The sequence below is a fragment of the Raphanus sativus genome, unplaced genomic scaffold, assembly GCF_000801105.2.
Source record: "Raphanus sativus cultivar WK10039 unplaced genomic scaffold, ASM80110v3 Scaffold1474, whole genome shotgun sequence".
Taxonomy (NCBI): Eukaryota; Viridiplantae; Streptophyta; class Magnoliopsida; order Brassicales; family Brassicaceae; genus Raphanus; species Raphanus sativus.
The window spans coordinates 1-21,860 of NW_026616785.1; the positions used below are offsets into that span (position 1 = coordinate 1).

The window sequence follows — 21,860 nt, forward strand, 5'->3', positions numbered from 1 at the left end:
TTTTTTAAGGATCTGCTTTGCTTTGTACGGACTAACTTGTTGGTACTAGACTGCTGTCTTTCAACAATCAATTGAACACCCAAAAAACTTTGATATAAAATTAGTTATATACGCATACATCTAATAAATAATAATGAAAAAAGAAGCATTGAGCGATGACAAGGCAAAGAGATTAATATTGCTTGTAACTTTTTAGGTGATTAATATAATGACTAGGTGTTTCCATTTTATCGATATATATTATTAGTACGACCATCATGAATTTAAAGACTAACATGATAATTAATTCTTTATGCTCTTAATCATTTTTTTATTTTCTAATTTTTTGCTTTTTTTTTCTGTTTCATCTTCGTCTTCTTAAGTACCAATGAATACATATGACCAGTACTACATATGAACTATGAAAATTGAATCACATTAAACCAAAAAATGAAAATACAACTAAAATAAAAATAAAGCAAGAAAATGTAAATAAAATCTAAAAAGTTATAATTATTTAGAAGAAAAACAGAAAATAAAAATGAATTAAGATAAAGATAATAATTTCTTGGGTTACTTAATAATTATATATACAGAGATTTATCTTACTATTCTATAAACTTCTAATGAAAATAGGTAATGATCGTTATCGGGTAATATCCAAACGCCATCTATACTATTATTACACCATGATCATTACGTATTCCTATTTTTTTTTTACAAAAAAGAGATTTTTTACAAAAACTTATTACTATTAATTAAATTATATAAAAATTATATAATAATTCAGAACAAAAACAGTATTAACCAGTTTACTTTTTATGTGGAAGCTCGATTGCGAAATATTACTTTACAAATATTAATATATATATATACAATATATATATATATCTTAGTAGAAATGGAAGTTATGAATGATGACAAAGAAACAGAAGAAATTTTTTACTTTTGACTATTTTTGAGATATATTATTAAATTGCATTGGTCAAAATTAGCTGTATTTTAGTTTTGATAATTATTTTCTAAAATCTTTGCTCAGAAAAATATATATTCTTAATCTAGAATGAGAAATATTTATTTCCTATTTAAAAGGTCCTAATTTTAGAAAAATATATAGGGACTATCTTGAATGAGAAAATATATTAATTTTTTTCTTTATATGTACATATGTAACGTTTAATGACAGCTAAGGTAAACCGATATTATCCTTTTAAATATTACATACATATAAAAACATAACACTGCAATCAGAAAATCTTGCAAAGAAAAACTAATTATCCAAGAAACATAGGTCAGTAGTGAAAAGAAGAAGAAAATAACATTTGATGACACTAATTGATATGCAATATTTTCTTACCCATTGTTGTTGATTTTTGTTCTTAACTTCTTTTTCTCATAGTCTCAACTGAAACAAGCTTTTTCTGAATTTTGTGTGTGTTTGATTGATTACTACAGTGATTTCAGCAGACATGAACAATGAAATTGAACAAGAGACTTTATCGTCTGGAGCACTATGCTCCATAAGAAAACCGATCAAACCAAACGATTCTCAACACCATATCCAAAAATATAGACCACACAATTAACGGTAATTTCATATCAGTCACTGATGCATATGATAAAAACAGTTATAACAATCTCGTTTTTCCTTCCTGAAGTCTTTATACGTTTTGATTCAAGATATGTTTTGTTATATATATATACATTACATGTAATTTAATTATACATGTAAAAACGATACAGATGGTTCAAAGAAAATTCAGGACGATGCAGATGGTTCAAAGAAAATGCAGGACGACACAGATGGTTCAAAGAAAACCGAGAAGACAACTTTAAGTAGCGATCCTTGTGATTCTTCATCACAGGCGACTCAAAAGTCTAAGATCAAATGGACGGAAGCCCTTGAAAATCATTTTTACGAAGCCATTGAACACATTGGTAGTGTTCATAGTAAGTACTAAAAGTTTTTAGCTTACGTGTTAGATTTGTTTTCATTATTAGTTGTGTTCACTTAAATATCTACTATCATATGAAAATAATAATAATTTTATGGTATTGATAAACTATATTTTAGATAGTGAATAGTGTCCACAATTTTTCACTTACACCCTTACATTTTTAATTCATTTTTAGTTTAGAAAGATAGCAAAAAATTGTTGTACGTAAAGTTATAAATGAAATTTATATATATATATATATTATTTTTTTTGCTAAAAACTTTTTTTTTTAAATGGCTCCGTAGACCACAAGAGAATCAAGATCCACAGGTTCCTATCAGAATAGCGAAACACAAACATCCGTTTATGTCCAATGAAATTTATATAGTTATACTCAACTGCAAAAAATTCTCATTCTCTAGTTGCATTTTCTAAGTATCTGAAGGTTTATATACTAATGTTCTATCTCTTTGCTTCGTGTTTGGTATAATTTGAAGGGGCAACACCTAAGAAGATTTTAAAATTCATGAACCTGAAATTCCTGACAAAAGCACACATATCCAGCAAATTACAGGTTCGATCATCTACCAAACTGCTTTTAGGACCATATGTCATTTAATCATATATAGTTCAAAGCGCATTAAATCAATATGCTTTTGTTGGATCAAATATCTCACATCAGAAATCTTTTTGTTCCTTATTTAAAAGAATTTTACATTTTTACAAGAATTCATTTAACCAAATTTTAATTATAGTACTGAAACTGTTGACACTACACAGAAGTGCCGACAAACCGTGAAAAGAGATGAGGAAAGCATGAGAAGGCCAAGAATGGCTATGTACCCGGAATTCTCATCAGCAGCTGGCTACAACTACCGACAGCACCCTTACAACTACAACCCAAGGCTAGGCAACAGAAATCTTTTCAATGGCCAACCTGGCTATGGTCTTGGTCAATCTAGCTCCATGATGAAAAACAATGCTGGTTTACATGACTCTCTCAACTACATGAACCGTAGACCCACCTATGATTTGAGCCAAACTGGATCCAAATTGTTTCCTAGGAGAGGAAATCTTTGGTTTCAGAATGGAACGTTGCCTCAATGGAGAAACATTCCCGGAACATCTCAAGCTCCTAGGTTTGGACAATATGGTGCAACAAGCAATGTTTTGGGTATGAACTATAATCCTACTACTAGTACTACGGGTAGTAGTTACGTTGGGGTTAGAACAGATGAAAATAGAGATTTGGTTGGACTTGGTGGAATAGGAGTTAACGGTAATGATAATGGCTCTTTCGGTGGAATAAGGGTTCATGGTACTGGTAGTGATAGCGGCTCTCTTCAAGGAATGAGCGTTCATGGTAATGATCATGGGTCTCTTGAAGGAATAAGAGGTCATTGTCCTGGTAATGGTTCTCTTGAAGGAATAAGAGTTCACGATAACAGCAATGACTCTCTTGGTGGAATAAGAGTTCATGGTAGTGGTACTGGCTATGTTGGTGAGATAGGAGTTCATGGTACTGGTAACGGTAATGGATCTCTTGGTGAAAATTTTGACATGAACTGGAATTTCGGTAACAATAACATGAGTAACCATGGAAGTTCAACTTCGGTGATTCCTTCTGTATTCTCATCGTTCTTGGACAATAAGGATCAGTCACAAAACAGCTTGATTGCTCAAGCCGGTGGTGTGATCCCTGGACTAGAGAATTCAAAAATATTTAATGATCACCATGACATCGACAAGATTTTTTCTGATATAAATAACTCTCAGTTTCATCATCAGAATCAGGTAGAAGGATTGATAATCGATATCATTTTGGCTTTCCTTTTACTTATCTGAAGGTAATGTTTTGATTCATGTATATGTGTGCATGATTTTGAGCAGCATCAAGGTAACCTGACTGGTGTAAATCTTGAGGCACCCACTGCTTATCCTCTTGAAGACATTAACAGTTGGAGTTTTAATGACGTAAGTCATATTTATGTTACTCTTCTTCTTTTTTTTTGCTTATATTTTTATTTACTTTTACCTTTTTCTTATTTATTACCTTTATTTTTTTTTTCTTTTAGTTACCTTTCGGTTGTGTGTATGTGCATCTATATGATTGAACATTTATTAACCATATATACACGATGAATTATTTGTTTTAAGGGTACCGATAATGAAGAACTGTTGAACTCTCTCGCTGCTAATCCGGATATGTATTTTCCTACTCATGACATGAACATTACAAATCAGGTAAATTTGGTTTATATCACTAAAGAGATCCTTTTGTATATGTGTGTCTCTATTATGGATTGAAGATTTTCTTAACGATATATACACAATGAATGATTTGATTGAAGGGTAATAATAATCATGAAGAAACATTTAACTCTCTTGCTGCTAATCCGGAGATGCACTTTCCTACTCAGGACATGAACATTACAAATCAGGTAAATCTGGTTTATAAAGAGATCCTTTTGTGTATGTGTGTCTCTATTATGGATTGAACATTTTCTTAACGATATATACACAATGAATGATTTGATTGAAGGGTAATAATCATGAAGAAACATTTAACTCTCTTGCTGCTAATCCGGAGATGCACTTTCCTACTCAGGAGATGAACATTACAAATCAGGCAAGTCTTGTTTCTATCTCTGAAAGATTCTTTTTGACCCTTAGATTAGTTCCATGTAAAAAGACATGACAAAAATTGATATTTGAAAATTGATTGCATAGGAACATGGTAGTTTTGACCTAATTATTTTGATAGTTTTACTTGAACTTTTTTCACCTAGCTAGAAAAACACGTCATATCTGTTAAAATATTGAGACGAAATGTATGTTTTCCAGTTTTCTATTTATACACGTCTTTACCTATTTTATTTAATTAAATTTATGAAATGTTACGTTTGGATTACAGTACCCAACTTCTGATATCAATTTTATTTACTGTTTTGTGTTTGTATATTTTATAGGATCATGACAACGATGAAGACATCATGAACTATTTATCATCGATCCTGACATGAATTGAGAAAGCTCTCCCAGTTTCGTTGACTTGAACATTTACATTAAGCATTTTTAACAAGTTCGGTGGTGCTTTCATCATATTCAAAACTGGGGCTATCTATTTATTTAGTTTATATGTTTAATTGGCTGTATTGAGGAAATATGAAAACATTTAATATGTAAGTTTCCTATAAAATATTTTTATGAAGCTAGAGTAACTAGTGCTTAACAAGTCTTCAATATTTTTTCCCCAACAATATACATTATGCATTTGAACTCGGGCCTGATAATGAAACTAACACCTTTACATCAACGATGCTAGCAGCTAAAAGCTGGACTACATATCCCGACCAAGTCTTAAGAGTTATCTATAGATATACTTGGGTTATAAACTGTTACTGAAATATGATTGATTACTAGTAAATATGTTTTCTGTTATATTGCAGTGTAGTACTTTATTAGGTTTATAACGCTTCCTTGGAAGTTTATGGTTTGTTTCAACGGTTTGTCCCTATCTATTTAACATAGATTGTCTTGTCATGGACCGTTTGAACTGTCGCTGTTACAAGTTATAACACCACCACATTTACTACTTACTGGTGTGGCAACTCATTAACATACAGTTCAACACTTGCTTGAATTGTTTTGAGATTCTCAATAAAAATTATGAGTTCACGAAATACATGAAAAGAAGAATATATCTATTGAAGATTTGTAGTTAAAGAAGAAAATCAGAACCTTCTCACACGATTAACTTAGGTCTCATTATTGGTTGAAGCTATCCTTAAGGATATAAGCCTACGACACAGCTAGAATTTGATAGGGTAATTAAACCTAAAAGTTCAACCACAAAAACATGCACAGTTAGAAAGAACAAAGCCCACATATATTACAAAAATCTAAAAAATATAGATCAAACATTATCGTGTAAGGTACAGTATATGTATATACATATACTAATCAAATGATACCCAATTGAATTTTGGATGGAGCGTTTTAACCGTTTTAGCCTCGGCCGCATAGGTGGCATTGGAATCAAACGTTTCCCATCTCGTGGTTATGATAACCGGAGGAACTGGCGATGAACCCGTGCATTTTCTCGACGTTTCCTCATCAACTGTCACCACATCTCGTTCCTTGTGTTGTGCTTGTATTTGAGGTTCTAGCTGCGGTTGTGTTTTAGGTTTCACTTGCGTTTGCGGTTGCAATGAGTTCTTGATCTTCAATACGTCTAGTGCCTCAACATACTTCTGTAGTCTTTCCTCCTTTTTTTTCATTTATTCGAATTAAGAAAAAGAAAATTGATTATCAGCTGCACAAACAATACTTCACCACATAGTCACACATTTTGGACAAAATTAAGTAATATATTAAAATTTTAAAACTATATAAATCATATAATAATATCGTGTTATAAATACTAATTCTTCTTTAAACCAAGAAGCTCTATGCCTAGGTCCATAGTAACAAGTACCTGCATCTTCTTCTTCAGTTTAATATCTCCATCGCCTATAATCGCATCTAGCTTCACCAACAGATTCATCAACATCTCTAGCAAATTCTCCAGATTCTCCTTTTCAACTTTCACTCCTTTACCAATTACTGCATCAAACGCCGACAGCTAAAATCCAAAAAAAAATTATAATCTTATTACGATATATTAATTATCAGTATTGCGGGAAATTTGAAATTCAGTTATACTTTCTCGGCGAGTCTATCGGCTTGGAAGCTAATGTCGGATATTGATTTATTGGCTTTCTCTTTAGCGACCAGTTTCCTCATCTCAAGGAAACGTTTCTCCTGAGAAATTGGATCTTCTTTGAGAACCAGTCTCGAACCATCTTTGACACCACAAAGATCAAGAAACATCTTGGAATCTCTTTCTTTGTCTTTGTATAGAATCTTCATGTCTTGATGATGAACTCCTATCTTAACAGACAATCTCTTCTTTAATTCCCCTGATAATAAATTCAACAACAAGAATATTAGGAAAATAATGATAATTTGCACAAAGAAATTGTTATTTGTTTTTGTGTTATACCGAAAGTAGATTGAGAGTTGATACTGATCTCGTGATGGACCGACCCGTATTTGACCCGAACATGGATGACATGTGGTACGTTGGAGCTATCATCTGTTCGTCTCTGTACAACCATTCCTCCAGGTCGGAGCTCCCATTCACCGTCGCCGGCGTCGGTTGTTCCAATTGTCATTTTCATCATTTTTTGTTATCCGATCGGAAATTCCAAAGTGAAGACTTTTACATAAACAAAAAAAAATACTAGAGAGAGAGAAAAGAAAGAGAAAGAGTGAAATGATGAGATGAACACGATCAAGAAGAAGAGAGAAGAATATTAAAGAAAGAAGAAGAAATGTAAAAAAGATAATAAAGATTTGTTTTGGTCAAATAAATAAAGAAATCTCTGGACAAAAGGGAAGTAAATATACTCTGCGCTTTAATAATTTAATTTTCTATGCTTCCGGACAGAAACTCATGGAAGAAAAAACATATAAAAATCATAAAACCATTTTAAAACTTTTTACAAAAATAAATAAGTGAATAATGTGATTGTTGGTTGTTATATCCCATTATCAGTGATCACATACACATACATAAACCAATACTACTGAATAAAAAAAAGTACTACTGAATATAATATGTTGTAACTTGTAACCCCACATATTTATTTGTTGAATAATAACGAAACTAATGTCCCCAACACGTATATTTATTTTTCATCTGTGTCAAGTCGTGTTCTACATTTCTGAAGTACAGGTAATCTATTGACGAAACTGAAACAGTAACTTGTATCACACGTCCACCTCTCAGCTCCGACAAACTCTGTAACCTTTAATGTCTATCTCGCAGATCCACATTGTCTCAAACTTTCGTCGGTGACGGTGCGTTGTGTCCTCTCCCCCAAGGTCCATGGCAGATCAAAAACACACGCGAGCTTTTCACTGAACCTCATATATATAACTTGTATTATAGGAAGTTGTTCAATATTACAACTCCCTATATTACAAGTGAGTTGTCCAAAAAAAAAGGGAGTTGTCCAAAAAAAACCCTTGTAATATAGGATAATTTCCGTATTAGATAGTTGTCCTTATAGCAATAGGATTAAGAATTTATAGTTGTATATATATTCAGAACTTGAGGTCAATGGACAATGACCAATAACACAAGAACTATCAATTACATAACTTGTAATGGTCTTGTAAGATACTTGGGTTTGAGTTGGGCACAAAATGATGATTTGAGTTATTGATATGGGCCTAAAATGATGATTGAGTTATTGAAATGGGCTTTGTGAGCTAAGCCCATTCAAGGGAACTGTAAAAGGCTAGGGCGTCCTTTAATATATTTTCAAATTGTTTTTGTCTATAAAAAAATTGAAAGCAAAAAATAAAGTGGATATTTGTCGTAGCCCCACTCATTTACAGCTGCAATCATTGGCATAGTTACCATACATGCACCGTAGAAGATCACACCTCTTAATCCAACGATCCGAAACAAAACTACCTTTATAGATCACGCGGTCACAATCCACCACGCGATCATAAGATCCAAAGGTTACCAATCCATCAAGCGATACTTGTTATCACACACTCCACACGTGTCAGTATCAACCAAACAGGTAGGTGACCGTCACCGGCTCGTCCGGTCAGTTTGGACTCCTCTGCGATTCTGTATAATAACCCGAAGAGCCTGTCTCCAGCTTTCTTTTTCCTCTCTCCCTCAAATCAAATTTTCCAGCTTGAAAAAAAAAATATCTTCTTCTGTGTTTTTTCCGATTCGGTTTCGGTTTAAAGGTTCTTCTTTATAGTCTGTGTAGTGATTTTGACTTTGGTCCTTATGCTCTGATCGAAAGCCTCTCACTTCACAGTCTTCTTCTCGGTATGTCTCGTTTCTTCCTGCTTTCTCTGATTTGTCCTTCTTCTAGGGTTTAGTTTTTGTGTTCTGTAATGAAATTTTTCAAAAAAATTAGTTTTTTTTTTTAATTTTTGATTTCAGTTTGAGGTTATTGCGAGAAGTGATTGTTAGATTATGTTCCTTAAAAAAAAATTAGGGTTTTTTTTATCACATAGTTTTGAGTTTAATGTCTGTTTTCTTTCTCTTGTCGGAACACCAGATTTAGGGTTTTTTTTTGTTTGTTGATTAAAAAATGTGATCTTTTGTAGATATATCGATTAAAGGAACCGACTTTGATTGATTCGATGGCTGGATTGACTCCATCGTCTTCGACCTCAGGGATCTTCTTCCAAGGAGGAGGAGGAGGAGACGATGAATCGCAAGGCTTCATGAACTCTCACTTCACTTCCTCTAACTCCCTCCCTGGATGCGGCTACCACCACCAAAGCCTCAGCGAGATGCACAACAACAACCCCGCCGCTATGATGAGCGTCTCCACCCCCGGAGCTAGCTCCATGGTCACAGACGCCAACTCAGGAGGAGGAGGTGGTCCTCTCTTGCAGCGTAGCGCTAGCATCAACAACGAGTCTTACATGCGTCTCCCCGCCTCCCCGCTGTCTTTCTCCTCTTCCTCCGTCGCCGACGGGTCCACCGTCGTGCAGCGGCCTCACCCGCCTCCCCCTCACCACGATCCCGGGCGAGGAGGAGGAGGAGGATCCAGCGCCACTTCTCGGCGTGGCGCGGCCTCTGAGGGTTACTTTCAGGACCCGACGCAGGCGAGGAAGAAGCCGAGAGTGGAGACTAAACAGGACGACGCGCTCCAGCAGCAGATTTTGAGGCAGTGGCTTCAGAGGCAGGAGCTGCTGCATCAACAGCAGCAGGGGCAGAACCCTCAGCTACAGCTTTTGCTTCAGCAGCAGAAGATGAGGCAGCAGCAGCAGCAGTTCCTCCAGTCCTTGCCGCCTCTGCAGCGGATTCAGCTCCAGCAGCAGCAGCAGGTTCAGCAGCAACAGCAACAGTTACAGCAGATGCAACAACAACAACAACAAGGAGGTGGGCAAAGGGGTTATGAGAACAGCGTTTGTGCTCGGAGATTAATGCAATACCTATATCACCAGCGCCAAAGGCCTTCTGTGAGTTTTTGTTTATACTAAGTAAGTAGAAATAAGCTCTTGACAGTTACTTACTTTACCTCTTTGCTGTGTTTTGGTTTTGGTAGGAGGGAAGTATTGTGTATTGGAGGAAGTTTGTGAACGAGTACTTTTCACCACGTGCAAAGAAGAGATGGTGTCTCTCTCATTATGACAATGTTGGACATAACACACTTGGTGTTTCTCCTCAGGCTGCCACGGTTTGTCTTCTTCTTCCCACCTCTCTTCTTTTTTTTTTAAACTCGTTTGTGCTTGTTTATACAACTTGTACATGATCATTGTCCTAAAAAGTCTGTTTAAGTCTCTTAAAATCGTATTTATACCATTATAAATCGGTTTAAACCATTCTAAAAACCATTTAAACCGGTTTAAAACGATCTAAATTAGTATAAATCTGTTACATTAAGTAATAGTGTTTCAGGAAAAAGAAAAGTAATAATGTTAGTATAAGTGTCTAATTTCTTTTGTTTTGTATATCTAATTATGATAAGTCATCAAAAATATTATACACATAAAATAAACGAATAATTTTCTTGAACATTGTATAATAATAATTTTTGCTATTTGCAGGAAGAGTGGCAGTGTGATCTTTGTGGTTCTAAATCAGGAAGAGGATTTGGTAAGTTTCATATTCAGCAACACTGTTTACAATTATAACACATCTTCACCTCTGAATAAGTTTTTTTTTTCTTCCTCTAATGATGGAATCTGCAGAAGCAACATTTGATGTGTTGCCAAGGCTCAACGAGATAAAGTTCGCAAGCGGTGTCATCGACGAGCTTCTCTACCTAAGCGTGCCCTCTGAACGCAGGTTCCCTTCCGGAATCATGGTGTTGGAATACGCAAAGGCCGTTCAGGAGAGTGTCTATGAACACATCCGTGTTGTTCGTGAAGGCCATCTCAGAATCATATTCTCCCAAGAGCTCAAGATTCTCTCGTGGGAGTTTTGTACTCGTCGACATGAAGAGCTACTCCCTCGTCGCCTTGTAGCCCCACAGGTTAAATAACATTCTTTTTTGTTTTCCTTGTAATCTTTAAAACTCTTTAAACTTAACAAAGCTCTTGTCTCCTTTCAGGTGAACCAGTTGCTTCAGGTTGCGGAGAAGTGTCAGAGCACAATTGATCAGAGTGGACCAGATGGGATCCATCAGCAGGATCTGCAAGCAAATAGCAACATGTGAGTCAATGAATCTAAAGACAACTTCTACCTTTCTTCTTCTTTGTTTCTTGATATAAAAATGTTATATTTGCTCTACAGGGTCATGGCTGCTGGACGTCAACTAGCGAAAAGCTTGGAGTCACATTCTCTTAATGACTTAGGCTTCTCCAAACGCTATGTTCGGTGTTTGCAGGTAACTTTCTATTTATAGTAACTTTTCCTAAGTTCATCTCTTTACATCTTGTTTTTTTTTTCTTTGTTATTATAGATCTCTGAGGTTGTAAGCAGCATGAAAGATGTGATTGACTTCTGCCGTGACCAAAAAGTTGGTCCAATAGGTAAAACCTAAACCTAATCCATATGCATTTATTTATGTTTCTTTTTCTTTTTGTGTGCTTATTTAAAGCTTTTGCTTACTTACAATGTGCAGAGGCTTTGAAGAGTTATCCATATCGAATGAAGACGGGGAAGATGCAGATGCAGATGCAGCAGGAGATGGAGCAAGCAGGTAATGATGCTAGAGGACTTCCACCTGATAGGAACAGTCTCAACAAGCTAATGGCCTTGCGCAATAACAACAACATGAACAACGGTCAGGGATCTCTTCCAGGCTCTGGGCAAGCCGCCGCGGCCTTTGCTCTTACCAACTACCAGACCATGCTAATGAAACAGAACGCGGAGCAAACCAACGCCACGCTCCAGCAAGAATCATCAAGAAACATGAGCCCATCACCGAGCTATAATGGAGCAGCTGGTACTTTGTTAACTGGTTTTGCGCAGAGCCCATCGATCAGCGGTGTTTCTTCTCCTCAGAGGCAAATGCCAAGCTCTAGTTATAACAGCTCAGCTCATCAGCAATACCAACAACAGCAGCAACAGCCTTCCTGTAGTGGCAGTAACCAAGCGATGGAACAACAACAGCTGATTCACCAGATATGGCAACAGATGGCAAACACCAACGGTGGCTCCGGGCAGCAGCAGTCGCTCTCTGGTCAGAACATGGGAAGAAACAGAACAGATTATGTGCCCACAGCGGAAACACCAAGCAGTTCCAACAGGTTCAGAGGCATGAAAGGGCTAGACCAGAGCCAGAGCCAGAACCAGGAAGCTATGGTCTCTTCTAACAACACATCATCACTCAACTTTGGTGATAACAACGGTTTCTTTAGCAATGGGGTTGATGAAAGCATGGAGTATCCTTGGAAGGCATGATGAGGAGGAGAAGTTGGTAGTTTAGTCTATGTTTGTCTTTTTGTAAAGAACTGAGAGTACTAAAAGACTTAGAGACCATCTTTAGGTTATGTGAATCTCTTGAGGAGAGTTCTCATCAAATGTTAACTTTGTCCACCTGGTGGTGTTGCTGAACTCTTAGAGAAAAGCTTCTGTTTTTATGAGGTTATATTGGAAAATGTTGACTAATTCTGGAAAAAGGAAGAATGTTTGTTCTTCAAGAACTCAGATTTTTGTATCTTCACATTCTCTGTTAGTCTAAGTATACTTTAATGTTTTTTGTATAGGCTCAGATTTGGATACGTATGTTGATGCTGTGACGAAAGCTCTCTGCTTTACAGTCTATAAAACTTAAATCTCTGTGCTTTCGTTGCTAAATAGGAACTAAAAATACTTGTAGTAAAGATTCTGATGTCAAAAGCTTTACACTTTGTGCTGAAAATATCACATCTTTATCAATTACCTTGTGACTCTTTCTTGCCTATAGCGGCTCTTCAGCGTTGCACTGAAATGGTTCATTCATTACACAGGTTTTAAGTGGTAAAAGGATACTTTTTAATCTCTTTTCTTATTAGATTTAGATGGAAACGTTTTGTGTTGTTATTGTCTTCCATATCTATCCTCTAGGTTCTTATAAGAAGTATGTTAGTGGCTCAAATCTAGATTTATATACGAGTTAAATCTGAAAATTGCATTTGGATTAAGATATTATTTGTTTTCTCATTATCTTCCTGCCTAATTTAAACAGGTGGGCATCCATTGTTGTAGCAACAGTTTTGCGGTCATCAACAATTCCTCTCTTGATCAAACAAATGAAAGACACCACAAAGTTATCATGCTTTTATTCAAAGAGTAAGCTGCTTTTTTTCTCTTTTTTTTATAAATTTAAAAGTAACTGAGATAGGTTTGTGACAGAATCCAAACCCATATGTTCACATTAAAAATACACTCTACTCTGTTTATGATATACAGATATGGTGTCACTCCAAATGAAAGGGATGTTGATTCAGAGACCTCTGTTCATCTGCTTCTTCCACATAAAAATACACTCTACGCTGGCGATGTTTCTTTTCGTCTCACTCAATACCTGGGCTACCTCCACCTCCTCCAGGTCAACAACCTTCCTTTGACCTGTTTTTGCAGCTCTCAAGAAAATGAAAGCCATGACACAGAACGAGACAGGATCACCTTCGCCAGTAGTAACCCGGAGGTTGTCATCGGTAAGAGGCTCAAGGCTTTGGAGAGCCAAGTTAAGGCCTTAAGGGAAGGAAGAAGAACAGCAGCAAGAAAAGATGATCCAATATGGTGCCGTTTTACCTTTTTTCCGTTAAGAGGGCCAAAAGAAGAAAGATAAATAAAAGCTTTTGATTCAAAAGTGTAGAGAATGAGAACAACTTTATACTATTTGTTCTCATTTTTGAAGAAACTAATTGAGCACTTTTACTAAAGTAAATAAATAATCGTCACTAGAAATTGTTAACATAATAAATTATTCTCTCCGTTCCAGAAAAAATTGCACATTAAAAACATATTAAAATTAATTATAAATGCATTATTTTATAATTAAATATTCTTAGTGAACACAATTTACTTTGAAATTTATAATTTATTATTATTATCTAACAAATACGTAAAAAGTATTATCTTCTTGAAACAATTTTGTAAAAAAAACACAGATCTTAAAAGAGTACAATTTATACAAGACCATGTCCTTAAGTTGTGAGAGTTGCAAATTATACTGGTCAGACTAAAATAATTATTGAATCTTGGAGAATATAATTTTATTTATTTTTTCGTAACTGGAATTTTTTTTTTCGTTTCAAAAAAAAATCCAGTTTCATCAGTTTTCAGAACGAAAAAATAAATAAAACTCCAAAAAGGGGAAAGTACAGAAAAAAAATCTTTTGAAAGATATCATAGAAAAGGAGCATTAATCAAACACAAAATGTTAGAGAAAGAAAGTCAAAAAGATTGATTGATAGAAACTTCTTGAAAGACATATAGGACACGTGCTGACTGTCTGAAAGCTTAACACATTTAATCCGAGCCGTTTAATTACAGACTCTCTGATTGGCTAGAAGATTATAGTGTCTCAGCCACGGCGTCTCCCCTCCTCCTATCGCCGCCGTCTTCGCAGCTCCTTCACTTCTTGTCCGTTTCAGTCCTATCGAAACACCAAACAGCCTCGGGCTCGCTTCTTCCTCAACCTCCACGTGTTGACTGCTACTAGATCCGGCGTAGGTCGACATGAGCGTAAAGATGTTACCGTAGAGAGACTTCATCTGAGTGAGGTCACGGTTAAGCTGTATGTTCTGACTCCGAAGCCTCTCGTTCTCCTCCAACAGCTCAACAGACAACGACGACGACGGAGACATGGTTTGATCTTCTCCTGAGCTACTCGACGGAGACACGACGGCTTTCTCAGGCTGCTGAGGCGGAGGAGAAACAGCTGCTTGATGATGAGGGTTCAGTTTCCGACGCTGGATGTCGCGGAGGAGACGTTTCTCTCCTCTCCTGAAGGAGTCGTTTGAGAACTCCCACCGATCCGGTACGACTTTCTTGAACCCCTGCGAACCGGAACCAGGATTAAACCGAAGAACAATACAAATAGACAAAACAAAACCGAAGATAGACAGTCACGTACATAAGTGTTGAGCTGGCGGACGAAGCTGGAGAAGTTGCTGTGTTTGAAGTGTTTAGGAAGCAAGTCTTTGGCGAAGTCTGTCGGGTTCCAGACGACGAAGGAGGAACCATCTTCGTTCCATGATATAACGTCGTTGATGGATGGCTCTTCCACGAGGTTAAAGGTTTTGGTAAGAAACGGCGTCAGGGCAGTTCTCTGAGATTCACCGTTAGACATCATTTTCAGATAAAAGATTGCGAGTTTGGAAGGTTACCATTTAGAAACAAAGACAAAAAGCGTGCTTTAAAGTCACGAAAGAAGAAGAGAGAGGAAGGTCGAGAAGCTGCTTATTGTTTTTAAATTGCTTCACGAAACTTCTTCCATGTTTATTCCATCATTTTCTGTGTCCATAGTGGTGGGCCATTTACTTTATCCCGTTTTTATTATTTGGGAGATTATAAAATACTCTTCACTAACATAACTAGAAATGGCATACGTTTCAAGATAAGGATGGCCTGTTACTTTTTATAGAACCATACAAAACCCATACCAAATGGCCAGACCAAAATGAGTAGATAGAATACTGTTTAATTTTTTCTAAAAACCTTATGTACATTGTCCATCAATAATATATATAAAACAATAAAAAGACTTTAAAGAGATCTCTGCAAGAGATTTAAAAAACTAAATAACAAAGAACCGAGACCAACCTCCATCTAACAACTCCAACCATCATTTCTACTACTTATGAAAGAGCCTTTCATATTCTACCTATATTAAATACCTATATATAACCCCCTTTTGTTCACTTTATTATTATTCGATATTAATAGGGTGGTGTTGCTAAAATATTCTAAACGGTGACAAAATACTCCAAAAATTGCAACTCTCTTTTTCTCCAGGCTCCACCATCAACCTCTCCTCCTGATTTGGGTTTCTACGTCTCCCTGCGTTACAAAAACACCAAATATAATTTCTATATGGTACTGATATAAACTTGGTTCTCTGTCTCCTTTGTCTGTCTCGTGATATGTTCTGTTATTAGTTAAGAAGCATGCATACCTCGGCTTGTAGTTGGTTCTTTTGGTTCAAGAGTTCGCTGGACAATGAAGGATTCGATGCAGACTTGGCGTCCTTTGCATCTGATCCTTCCCCAACAACTGCTACTTCTTCCTCACTCCTACAGCTTAGAGTTCCCGAGTTCATCTTCATGACTACCTCTTTCGTGTATATGAAGATCTTGCGAACCATGCAACAAAACTCCCTGTGCATCAGTAATAATATTATCAGTGTTATAAAGAAAGAACACCACAGATATACATTGACGAATAGGAGATTGAATTATTGAAAAAAACTGCAAAATCTTACTGCCATGGATCGTCTCCAACGAGCATCATATCATCTTCATCATCTGTGTAAACTACCAGCCAATCCTTCTTACGAGCCATCAACTCTCCATTGAACTCAAACAGCATATCCAATTCAGCTATTAACTCCTCGTAGTTCTGGAACTTTGAGAGATCCACTGACCGGCCAAGCACAATCCCCTGCTTGTGAACCTTTTCAAAATAAAACCAAAGTGTGGTGTATATTAGTCAATAGTTTCTTCAAGGGTTCCTACAAGCTCATAATAGCAAAGAAAACTCACCTTTGTGCAACTCCTACTTGAGTTTGTTTTACAATGACCGTCCTTTGCTTGGGATGGTTTGCTTTGTTCACGATGATCATTTGTCGATTTTGACCCTTTTGAGTGATCAGAAAGATCCTGAACCCTCGGAGATGCCAGCTGTGTAAACCCAGAGGTCTCATTCAACTTGTTTCTCTGAGACATAGTTGAATCGGTCTTATTGACGTTGTTGACCAGAGGAATGCCAAAAAGCCTGCAGTTCCCGTCTCCTGGCTTTGCCGTCTCCTCTTGAACCACCGCAGGTTGTTTCGTCACATTCTCCCTAGCCTGAGCTTGTGCCTGAGCTTGCGTTTGAGCATGAACCGCTTCCTCAAAATAATTCAAAGCACGGGGACGTATTGGCCAGTTACTACCAGCAGTCTCAGTCGTCAGAGCATGAAGCACTGGATATTCCCCATATCTGGCATTACCTTGACCTTGGGTGAAAGAGGCATCAGATGCTGCGGGGATCTTAGGAGATTCATGTAACTTCAGGGAAAGACCAGAGTGCATCATCTGCCACTGGTTAGCAAGATAATCAAATTTGGCATCCTGTTCACTAAGGATTTTCTTTGCAGTCACTGAGGGTGATGATGAATGGTTGTCATAAAATGGTATTTGATGACCATGGGACGGATCTCCGTTCGCCCCAAAGCCAGAAAGCAAATCCGTGTAACTCGCTTCATGCCTGCCTGAGGACATCCAGTTATCATATCTTCTAGAAGCCACATCAACCTTGTCATCATCCGCTGAGGATTGCCACACAACAGAAGTTTCAGGAGCATCACACTCTGCACTCTCAGTATGCTTTGTTCTCAAGGTCGGGTATTCTTGACCTTGCAAGACCCTTGAAAGTCCACTTGCCGGTAGAGGGTATAAATTTGCCTTAGATGAGCCTGTTATGTGGACAATGAATTAGTCTTCCACTTTTAACGAGTTTGCACACACTAATATTGTCAGTAAAGAAGACTTTTACCTTCTTTTATGTGCATGGAAGAGTCAGGAGATGAAGGAGCCATATTAGATCTGGGCCTCTTAGGCCTAGCCATGGGGACAGGACTCAAAGCGGGAGGAGCAAGAGCTGGCTCTATTTTCCACGGAGATACTCTTTCAGGGCGAGGAATAGTAGAAGTCTCATCCCATCTTACCTGAAAGAAAATTGAGCATTTAGCATTTATCACACTAGCAGTGCCAAAAAAAAAAAAAAAAAAAAGCATTTATCACACTATAACACTAATCTTGATCTTCTTCTGGGAACTAGATCATCTATACCTTGAGGGATCGCCACTTTGATTTTGCCCAACTCCTGGGGTCAGAGTCTTCAATCCCAACAATTGTGCCAGTAAACCTAATACAAGTCAATACAGTCAGTGAGCTTCGCCTTCCACAGTATACAACATATAATGGAATACCCGTAAGACAGTGAAAACTTTACCTCTGCTCAGGAGCCTCTTCGCCTTCAAATCTCATTTTAAACCTCATGCCTATGGAGTAGTTTTTCTTCACAGACTCCATATACTGATCAAACGGAACAATAAACTCAGATGGACTGGTCCTGTCGCAAACAAAACCCCAATGCAAGAACAATTAGTAAGACATCAGACATTGAGACCAAAAAAAAAAAGCAAAGGCTCAAAGCTGTCATGTTAGCTAGAACAAAACGAACAAAACCTTGGTTTATAGTAGACTGTAAACATGGTTCCAGTTGAAATGGCGTGCCACGCGGTGGCCAACACTCCGAGATGCATGCTGTGGCTCGATATAACAGAGGATGGCACATTTCCCTGTTGTCGCATTGCACGCCTAACACCCACACGTAATTCTCCATTCTCACCTCTACACAAGAACTAAATATTTCAAACCAAACGGACAAAGAAAAAAGAAACTGACGCAAAACAAATTGAAGAATATCATGAAGATAAAAAAATAAATAGACAAACCTTAGAAATATAAATGCATCGCCTGCAACCAACCTCTTTGAGCTAACAAACACGCTCCATCCACTCTGAAGCAAATGTCTCCGTGGTTGACCTGGTAATGGTATAACATCAACAACCAAGTGTTTGAGTACACAAAGTAACAGAAAACAAAATACTCCCTCTGTTTCATATTATAAGTAGTTTTAGAGAAAAAAGTTTGTTTCAATATAAGTTGTTCTCACATGTTTTTTTTAATAATTGTATAACCAATAAAATAACACATGTTTTTTAATAATTGGTTAAATTTATATATTAAATGATACTTTTTGAAAAAAATAACAAATTTCTTAATATTGATGACTTTAACTAAATCTACTTAACATATAGAAACAGAGGGAGTACAAAAAAATACAAAAATCCTATACCTCGGAAAATATGCCTGAAACGCCACTCATTTGCATGCAAATCTTTTGCAACCAACTCCTGAGTAGGAGGTTGAAGTGACATATCCTGTAAAAAGAAATAAAAGAAACAAAGCCTGAATTAAAAGACCATCTTGAAACAAAATTCAAGGAAAACAGATAACTGAAACACCAACCAGAGGTGGGAGACACTCATCCGCATGCCGCCTCAGCACAGAAAACCCACCATGTGTACTCGTATCAGACGCAGTCAAGGTTTTGCAGAACGAGTGCACCTGAAACCTCGGAGGCGGTGGAAGAGGTGGCGCCTCTTTCTCAATCGCATTCTCATCTTGCTGTAAGAAAAAGAAACAAACAAAAACTTTGAAAAATAAGATCATACTATACACTCACTCATAATTAAAAAAAACAAAGCATACATTAGGCTCGGGAAGAAGAGTGATCTGCGCATAAACTTCGTCGGTGTCTACCTCTGCCTGTAAAAAAAAAAACTATAGTTAGACTCAAAAAACAAAACTTTTTACCAATGAATTGAGAGAAGAAGAAAGACTCTACCTTCAAATCAACGTTAATGACTCGACAAAGAAGCTTAGAAGGAAGATCATAAAGAGGCATCTGATGCTCAGCCGCCTGGTTAGTCGATGCCTCCACCTAACCACCACACAAAAAACGACAAATTTTTTTTAAAAAGATTAGAAAAATAAATAAATAAATAAATAAAAGATTGAAAAATCAGACCTGCTCGATGTGTCCCTGAGGGAAGTAGAAGACTCTATCATCTCGTCTTGGAACCGTCACGAGCGGACCTGCACAAGCGTGCCACAGCTCTCTATAGATAGCAGCTTCTTGATCAACTACACACATAAGCAGACCAAATAAAAGTCAGTCTATAAACCAAAACCAAAGCTAATTAAAAAAGTATATATAAAAAGTCAGAAACGGTAGACTGGACTTACCAACACGGTTTAAATGACTATTTTGCCCTTCTCCTGCCACCACGACCACGGAGGATACGGCGTCGTTTTCTCCTCCGTGATGATGATTACCTTTCACTGAACTCGTCATCATACCAACAGCTCAGCTCAGATCTGCTTCATCTGGTGTCAAAAACAAGCAAACGAAAACGACACTAGAATCTGCGTTTCACTTGATTCTTCTCTTTCGTCTCTAATTCTCTCAATCACCAGCTTCCTCTTAACATTACCAGTGAGATTAAACCCTAGAAATCGAACGAGCAAGCCACTCAAATTCAAACCTCGATTCAGAGATAATAACACCTCTCTTTCTCTCTCTCTCTACACTCGCTTATCGGAGTCGGGACGGTTGTTGTTCATCGACGACGACGAGCCTAGTGACTTTGTTTCTCTCTCTTCTTCTCTCTAGTTTCTCTCTCTTTTCTTTTTTTTGGTGTGTGTGTTTTGTTTTTCTGGGTGTGAGGCGACCAAAGGCTTAACCACGGAGTAAAGTTTTCAACCGCGGTGAACTTCTAAGTTCTAACCATATGGTAAACCGGTATTCGCCGGTTAGTTTTCCCCTTTCACACTGGCTATTCCCGGTTTTGTAACCATTTTCGGGGGACCAGGGTCTTCGAGACCTCACAATGCCAAAGACAAGTCACGATTTTTTTATTTTTTTTTTTTTTTTTTTCATTTTTATTAATATACCGTCGCGTCGTAGAATAATAAATTTTTTGATCCGTCAAAACTGATTTCGAATATTTTGATATTTGCCGTAATCCATATTTTCAAAATACAGAAAATTAGTTTTATATTATTATATACATATGAATATATTTATAAATAATCATAATTATTTAGTTTATGTACTAGTTATAGAATTTTAATATCTTTTAAAAAATTAATTTTTACATATCTAAATCCAAATATCACAGATAATACAATATTTAAATAGATATCCGAAAACCACATATCTAGTTCCAAATATTAAATTTACGGGTTCTGTATTTCATGCCCTCAAACTTTTTTCGTTTGTTTAGATCTGTCCCACAAATATCATTGTTTTTTTTAACTTTGGATAATTATGCTATTACAAACTACAAAAATATTACAGAAGATTTTACAGCCGACAATTATATATTGTCATTGACTGCATCACCTCACTTGAACCATCCTATCGGATCCATGTTTGACGGTATTCCTTGCGACATGCTGCAAAATCTCTTGTAAGCATTTTTTCTCTTAATTCGCATAATTTCGTCTTTATTGTGATTCGAAACATATATTTTTTGGTGTAGAAGCATTAATGAATCTTTAGTCAAACCACTTGATCAAGGAACTTCCACTGAACTCTTAGCAAATATCATTGCTATATTTACTTTTTCTTTTGAAAAACAAATGAAGAAATAAATATTTTTACTTCATTGATTTATACAGTATGTTAGGTAATAACTTGAGGAACACGTAGTTTGAAAATTAATCATCTGTTTGGACCCTAAAAATACTTAAACCATCGGTTGAAACTAGGGGTAGAGGAAATAAAATGTGGTAATGAATTGTCTAGATGCTACTAATATAGATTAGCAAGAAATAACGCAAGCTTTACTTTTGTAGACGGTGTCGCTAACTCGTCGGGCTTTTATTTGGTGTTAAGAATAACGGTGTTTTTCACACAGAGCGTTTAATGAGAGAGGTGTTGTGTTTTCATTGGAAATGGCCTTGTCGTGCTGTGAACAGGCAGGTCTGGGTGGACGTAGAGAGATAAGTGAAGGGATGGCTACGTGGCACAAGATAAAAAAAGCGTATTTTAGCATTCTCATATTTCAGGTGTCATTTTTAGAGATAGCATAATATCGCGCATCCAAAAAATCAAATACGGAACCGATCCAAAAATCAGGATAC

General features: G+C 36.7%; 6 protein-coding genes and 1 long non-coding RNA gene across 7 annotated transcripts; 4 read left to right on the forward strand and 3 right to left on the reverse strand.

Moving 5' to 3' along the window:
* Positions 1-1,832: 1,832 nt before the first annotated feature.
* On the forward strand, positions 1,833-2,778 carry LOC130504276 (uncharacterized). The gene is made up of 3 exons (XR_008941197.1): positions 1,833-1,929; positions 2,414-2,490; positions 2,697-2,778. It is a non-coding gene; the product is annotated as an uncharacterized LOC130504276 (long non-coding RNA).
* A 104-nt stretch (positions 2,779-2,882) lies between these two features.
* Positions 2,883-4,939, forward strand: LOC130504279 (uncharacterized). Its single transcript, XM_056998891.1, has 5 exons — positions 2,883-3,710; positions 3,807-3,890; positions 4,074-4,160; positions 4,459-4,545; positions 4,886-4,939. Exons 1-5 carry the CDS (start codon positions 2,883-2,885, stop codon positions 4,937-4,939), a joined length of 1,140 nt encoding a protein of 379 aa, XP_056854871.1.
* A 740-nt stretch (positions 4,940-5,679) lies between these two features.
* On the reverse strand, positions 5,680-7,250 carry LOC108810119 (BAG family molecular chaperone regulator 2). The gene is made up of 4 exons (XM_018582252.2): positions 6,961-7,250; positions 6,621-6,877; positions 6,394-6,540; positions 5,680-6,184 (listed from the first exon to the last, which is right to left on the reverse strand). Exons 1-4 carry the CDS (start codon positions 7,139-7,141, stop codon positions 5,876-5,878), a joined length of 894 nt encoding a protein of 297 aa, XP_018437754.2. The 5' UTR covers positions 7,142-7,250; the 3' UTR covers positions 5,680-5,875.
* Positions 7,251-8,637: 1,387 nt separating this feature from the next.
* On the forward strand, positions 8,638-12,561 carry LOC108812693 (probable transcriptional regulator SLK2). Its single transcript, XM_018585023.2, has 9 exons — positions 8,638-8,817; positions 9,102-9,965; positions 10,052-10,183; positions 10,554-10,602; positions 10,698-10,981; positions 11,060-11,160; positions 11,242-11,335; positions 11,411-11,480; positions 11,573-12,561. The coding sequence occupies exons 2-9, from the start codon at positions 9,138-9,140 to the stop codon at positions 12,352-12,354; spliced, it is 2,340 nt and encodes a 779-aa protein (XP_018440525.2). The 5' UTR covers positions 8,638-8,817; positions 9,102-9,137; the 3' UTR covers positions 12,355-12,561.
* A 405-nt stretch (positions 12,562-12,966) lies between these two features.
* Positions 12,967-13,879, forward strand: LOC130504278 (uncharacterized). Its single transcript, XM_056998890.1, has 2 exons — positions 12,967-13,224; positions 13,345-13,879. Exons 1-2 carry the CDS (start codon positions 13,208-13,210, stop codon positions 13,724-13,726), a joined length of 399 nt encoding a protein of 132 aa, XP_056854870.1. The 5' UTR covers positions 12,967-13,207; the 3' UTR covers positions 13,727-13,879.
* Positions 13,880-14,259: 380 nt separating this feature from the next.
* On the reverse strand, positions 14,260-15,395 carry LOC108812120 (heat stress transcription factor B-2a). The gene is made up of 2 exons (XM_018584289.2): positions 15,017-15,395; positions 14,260-14,939 (listed from the first exon to the last, which is right to left on the reverse strand). Exons 1-2 carry the CDS (start codon positions 15,233-15,235, stop codon positions 14,424-14,426), a joined length of 735 nt encoding a protein of 244 aa, XP_018439791.1. The 5' UTR covers positions 15,236-15,395; the 3' UTR covers positions 14,260-14,423.
* A 168-nt stretch (positions 15,396-15,563) lies between these two features.
* Positions 15,564-20,436, reverse strand: LOC130504277 (auxin response factor 2-like). The gene is made up of 15 exons (XM_056998888.1): positions 19,959-20,436; positions 19,741-19,856; positions 19,558-19,653; positions 19,422-19,478; positions 19,179-19,337; positions 19,006-19,090; positions 18,602-18,692; positions 18,333-18,497; positions 18,097-18,216; positions 17,934-18,009; positions 17,638-17,809; positions 16,644-17,557; positions 16,364-16,554; positions 16,058-16,259; positions 15,564-15,942 (listed from the first exon to the last, which is right to left on the reverse strand). Exons 1-15 carry the CDS (start codon positions 20,068-20,070, stop codon positions 15,907-15,909), a joined length of 2,592 nt encoding a protein of 863 aa, XP_056854868.1. The 5' UTR covers positions 20,071-20,436; the 3' UTR covers positions 15,564-15,906.
* Between the last annotated feature and the right edge of the window lie 1,424 nt (positions 20,437-21,860).

Bases quoted from the DNA above. Each gene is read 5' to 3' on its own strand.
- LOC108812120 (XM_018584289.2), bottom strand. From the start codon at position 15,235: ATGATGTCTAACGGTGAATCTCAGAGAACTGCCCTGACGCCGTTTCTT. The intron at 14,940-15,016 runs GTACGTGACTGT...TCCGGTTCGCAG, and splicing joins TCCGCCAGCTCAACACTTAT to GGGTTCAAGAAAGTCGTACC.
- LOC130504279 (XM_056998891.1), top strand. From the start codon at position 2,883: ATGATGAAAAACAATGCTGGTTTACATGACTCTCTCAACTACATGAAC. The intron at 3,711-3,806 runs GTAGAAGGATTG...GATTTTGAGCAG, and splicing joins AGTTTCATCATCAGAATCAG to CATCAAGGTAACCTGACTGG. The intron at 4,161-4,458 runs GTAAATTTGGTT...ATTTGATTGAAG, and splicing joins ACATGAACATTACAAATCAG to GGTAATAATCATGAAGAAAC.
- LOC130504277 (XM_056998888.1), bottom strand. From the start codon at position 20,070: ATGATGACGAGTTCAGTGAAAGGTAATCATCATCACGGAGGAGAAAAC. The intron at 19,857-19,958 runs GTAAGTCCAGTC...TTATGTGTGTAG, and splicing joins TAGTCATTTAAACCGTGTTG to TTGATCAAGAAGCTGCTATC. The intron at 16,260-16,363 runs GTAAGATTTTGC...ACTGATGCACAG, and splicing joins GTTGGAGACGATCCATGGCA to GGAGTTTTGTTGCATGGTTC.
- LOC108810119 (XM_018582252.2), bottom strand. From the start codon at position 7,141: ATGATGAAAATGACAATTGGAACAACCGACGCCGGCGACGGTGAATGG. The intron at 6,878-6,960 runs GTATAACACAAA...ATTTATTATCAG, and splicing joins CAACTCTCAATCTACTTTCG to GGGAATTAAAGAAGAGATTG. The intron at 6,185-6,393 runs GTACTTGTTACT...ATGAAAAAAAAG, and splicing joins AACTGAAGAAGAAGATGCAG to GAGGAAAGACTACAGAAGTA.
- LOC108812693 (XM_018585023.2), top strand. From the start codon at position 9,138: ATGGCTGGATTGACTCCATCGTCTTCGACCTCAGGGATCTTCTTCCAA. The intron at 10,982-11,059 runs GTTAAATAACAT...GTCTCCTTTCAG, and splicing joins GTCGCCTTGTAGCCCCACAG to GTGAACCAGTTGCTTCAGGT. The intron at 11,336-11,410 runs GTAACTTTCTAT...TTGTTATTATAG, and splicing joins GCTATGTTCGGTGTTTGCAG to ATCTCTGAGGTTGTAAGCAG.